Here is a 3,884-nt window from a genome sequence, read left to right as displayed (position 1 = left end):
ATATATTATATATATATATATAATATATATATACATTTGCTTTAAACAAACAAATATCAGAAAAATCTACTTAATTTTTTTTCTTTCATATCTTCATTTTGCTTCTCCAGTAAATGTGTCTTGATTTAAGGATGTTGAGTTTAAAAACGAGACGGAAATACTGAGAAAGAAAGTGCTTTTGCAGTGCATTAATGTAAGTCACCTTTATTTCTATAGAATTTTATACAATACAGATAGTTTCAAAGTAATAAGCAGGAAAATGACAGTTGTAAAATTCATCAATTAAGAAACAAACTCAGTTTTATCTGTAACAATAGAGTCGTTATGCAGATCAGCTCGGCTCAGTTTTGTTCTGGTCTGATCGTGTCCGTGCAGTGAAATCATCTGTAATGTCTGATGGTTATTTGTCATGATGTCTGTGGTGTTCTTCTCAGCTCTGAGCGAGGACGCAGAAGACTCGTCTCCTCTGAAGAGTCCCGTGTTATCCAGCACCAGACCTCTCTGTGTCAGCGCCAACGGTACGTGTGTGTGTGTGTGTGTTTATGAGTGTGTGTGTGTTTATGAGTGTGTGTGTGTGTGTGTGTGTGTGTGTGTGTGTGTGTGTGTGTGTGTGAGTGTGTGTGTGTGTGTGTGTGTGTGTGTGTGTGTGTGTGTGTGTGTGAGTGTGTTTGTGTGTGTGTGTGAGTGTGTTTGTGTGTGTGTGTGTGTGTTTATGAGTGTGTGTGTGTGTGTTTGTGAGCGTGTGTGTGTTTGTGACCGTGTGTGTGTGTGACTGTGTGTGTGACTATGTGTGTGTGTGTGTTTGTGAGTGAGTGAGCGAGTGTGAGCGAGCGAGCGTGCGTGTGAGCGAGCGTGTGTGACTGTATGTAAGTGTGTGTGTGAGCGAGTGTGTGTTTATGTGTTTATGAGTGTGTGAGTGTGTGTTTATGAGTGTGTGTGTGTGAGCGTTTGTGTGTGTGAGCGTGTGTGTTTGTGAGCGAGTGTGTGTGAGCGAGTGTGTGTGAGCGAGCGTGTGTGAGTGAGCGTGTGTGTGTGAGCGAGTGTGTGTGTGAGCGAGTGTGTGTCTGTGTGTGTGTGTGTGTGTGTGTGTGTGTGTGTGTGCGCGTGTGTGTGAGCGTGTGTGTGTGTGTGTGTGTGTGTGTGTGTGTGTGTGTGTGTGTGTGTGTGTGAGCGAGCGTGGGTGTGAGTGAGCGTGTGTGTGTGTGTGTGAGAGCGAGTGTGTGTGTGAGAGCGAGTGTGTGTGTGTGAGCGAGTGTGTGTTTGTGTTTATGAGTGTGTGAGTGTGTGTTTATGAGTGTGTGTGTGTTTGTGTGTGTGAGCGTGTGTGTGTGTGTTTGTGAGCGAGTGTGTGTGTGTGTGAGCGAGTGTGTGTGTGTGTTTATGAGTGAGTGAGGTGTGTGTGTGTGTGTTTATGAGTGAGGTGTGTGAGTGAGTGTGTGTTTGTGAGTGAGTGTGTGTTTGTGAGTGAGTGTGTGTTTGTGTGTGTGCGAGAGAGAGAGTGTGTGTGTGTGTGTGTGTGTGAGCGAGTGTGTGTGAGCGAGTGAGTGTGTGTGTGTGTGTGTATGAGTGTCTGTGTGTGTGTGTGTGAGCGAGTGTGTGTCTGTATGTCTGTGTGTGTGTGTGTGTGTGTGTGTGTGTGAGTGTCTGTGTGTGTGAGCGAGTGTGTGTGTGTGTGTGTGTGTGTGTGTCTGTGTGAGCGAGTGTGTTTATGAGTGTGTGTGAGCGAGTGAGTGTGACCGAGTGAGTGTGTGAGCGAGTGTGTGTGAGTGTATGTGTGTGTGAGTGAGTGTGTAATGCTGCGCTTCTGGCGTGTCTGAAGGAGAGAGGCAGAGTTATGAAGAGCAGCTGCAGCAGATGCTTCAGGACCTGAGCAGAGGAAAGCAGAAGAACGAGGAGAAGCCTCTTCCTCACATGAACCAGGTGATCCTTCAGCTTCAGAGCTCAGACTGATGCGCTGCGTTTCATCTCTCAGTACATCACTACAGTCACACTCGCGTCTCTGTTTTGTAGCACATGCATTAACATAATTCAGTGCGTTAGATGATTCTTCCTCTTAAAAGCACAGTGCATGTGACGAGTAAAAAACATTTACGTTTATTCGTTCAGCAGATGCTTTTATCCAAATGAGGATCATCACAAACAAGTTGTCATTAAAGCCAAAATACAGTGCATCACGTCACGTTTAAAGTTGTATATATGCAAATATGTATGTTAAAGCAATAAGCCCCGTGAAGCTGAAGCCTGAGAAAATCGAATTGTGATTTTTCTGATAAAAATTGTGATCGCAATTGAATTCGTAGGGCTGCACTATTTGGCAAAACTTTGGTCATTTATATATCAATATGGCTATAAAATAATAATAATAATATTGTTGTTGTTATTGATAGAATTATTATTATTATTACTACTACTAAAAAATACCAATATTACTATGGTAATATTTTACTGTGAAATAAAAAAACTAGAGTATTAAAAAATATAATTGTATTTTACATTTAGAACCGTAAAATTAATAATTTCTTCATTTTCAAACATTAAACCATCAAACTCTTATTTTGACAGAAAACGACAAGGAATAAAATCTATAAAAATTGTAAATTACTAAATACAAATCAAATGAAATATTAATATTGTAATATTTCACTGTAAAATAAAAAAAGTCAAGTATTAAAAATAACTTAAAATTACAATACTATTATTTATGTCTTAATTTCTTCATTTTCAAATGTTGAACCATCAGACTTTTATTTTGATGGAAATCCAGAAGGAGCCTTAAAGGTGAGGAACAGCGGCGTATCATGAGCGGTGTAAATGAACACAGTGCTGCGCTTCACTGTGAAACACACACCGCATATGCTTATGTAAATAAATCTGGCTGCATTGTTGATTTTATTCCTGTACTCCCGAGTGTGAATGGTGGACTCTTAACCCGTCTTGAACTAATGCTTCTGAACGGTGTGTTGTGTCCCGTCAGCACCAGTTCATCCAGTTCTGCAAGACGCTCTACAGCATGTTTCAGGGCGATCCGGGCGAGGCCGAGCTCTTCCAGGCCATTGGGATGGTCACCAGCCTGGTGCTGCAGATCGGAGAGGCTCGACAGAGCGGCGAGACCCGGAGCGAGGAGCACTGGTCAGCCAGCTTCGAGCAGATCCTGGCCTCTTTACTGACCGAGCCGGTGCTGGTTAGCTTCCTGGAGCGACCCGTCCAGCTGACAGCCAGGATCAGCGCCGCCAAGCCCCGTCAGTACCAGGAGCGCGCCGGGCTGCTGATGATCCAGCACACACACCCACGAGTGCCTTGATCTTCACACAGACGTCTACACAATCCCATGATGCCGCTGGGGGGAGCCGGACTCAACTCAGCCGGAGCTTTAATGAAGGCAATCTGTGTGTGTTTCATCAGCAGCACACTTTACAGATCTCAAGTCTGACAGGACTGAACTGTTTACATGTTACTGACCGTATGATCAACTCACATGAAGGAAATACTGATCGTTATTATTATTATCGAACGATTCTGAATCACCAGGCGAATCTGATGCATGCTGAAAGCTTCAGTTAGAATATTTACACTGCTCTTCCTCAGTATTTCCATCTTGTTTTATATCTCTAAGCATTCTTAAATCAAGACACATTTACAGGATGACGCACAACGACAGAAGATATTAAAGGTGAGGTTCACCGTGGGTGAACCGTCCCTTTAAGTCTTGTTTTCTGAAAAAAGCTTAAAACAAGAAAAATCTTCCAGTGGGGTCAGAAAAATAATCTGCTTTCTCCTTTGAATTCATTTAATTTTTCTGAGCCAGCTGGAAAATGTTTTTTCTTGTTTTAAGCAAAAACTCAACTTCAAGATTTGTCGTTTTGACACACACACACACACACACA

General features: G+C 42.7%; 1 protein-coding gene across 1 annotated transcript in view; it reads left to right on the top strand.

Annotated features, from left to right (window-relative positions):
- LOC107575596 (TBC1 domain family member 8-like) overlaps positions 1-3,765 on the top strand; it is a 30,797-nt gene extending 27,032 nt beyond the window's left edge. The window contains exons 17-19 of the mRNA XM_016261951.1: positions 404-518; positions 1,820-1,920; positions 2,975-3,765. Of these exons, the coding sequence (XP_016117437.1) occupies positions 404-518; positions 1,820-1,920; positions 2,975-3,301 (543 nt within the window). The 3' untranslated portion in view covers positions 3,302-3,765. The remainder of the gene's footprint in view (positions 1-403; positions 519-1,819; positions 1,921-2,974) is intronic.
- Positions 3,766-3,884: the final 119 nt, after the last annotated feature.

The sequence above is a fragment of the Sinocyclocheilus grahami genome, unplaced genomic scaffold (genome assembly GCF_001515645.1).
Source record: "Sinocyclocheilus grahami isolate Dianchi unplaced genomic scaffold, SAMN03320097.WGS_v1.1 scaffold2743.1, whole genome shotgun sequence".
Taxonomy (NCBI): domain Eukaryota; kingdom Metazoa; phylum Chordata; class Actinopteri; order Cypriniformes; family Cyprinidae; genus Sinocyclocheilus; species Sinocyclocheilus grahami.
The sequence above is the reverse complement of the archived record's forward strand: the minus strand, read 5'-3'. Positions and strand labels throughout refer to the sequence as shown.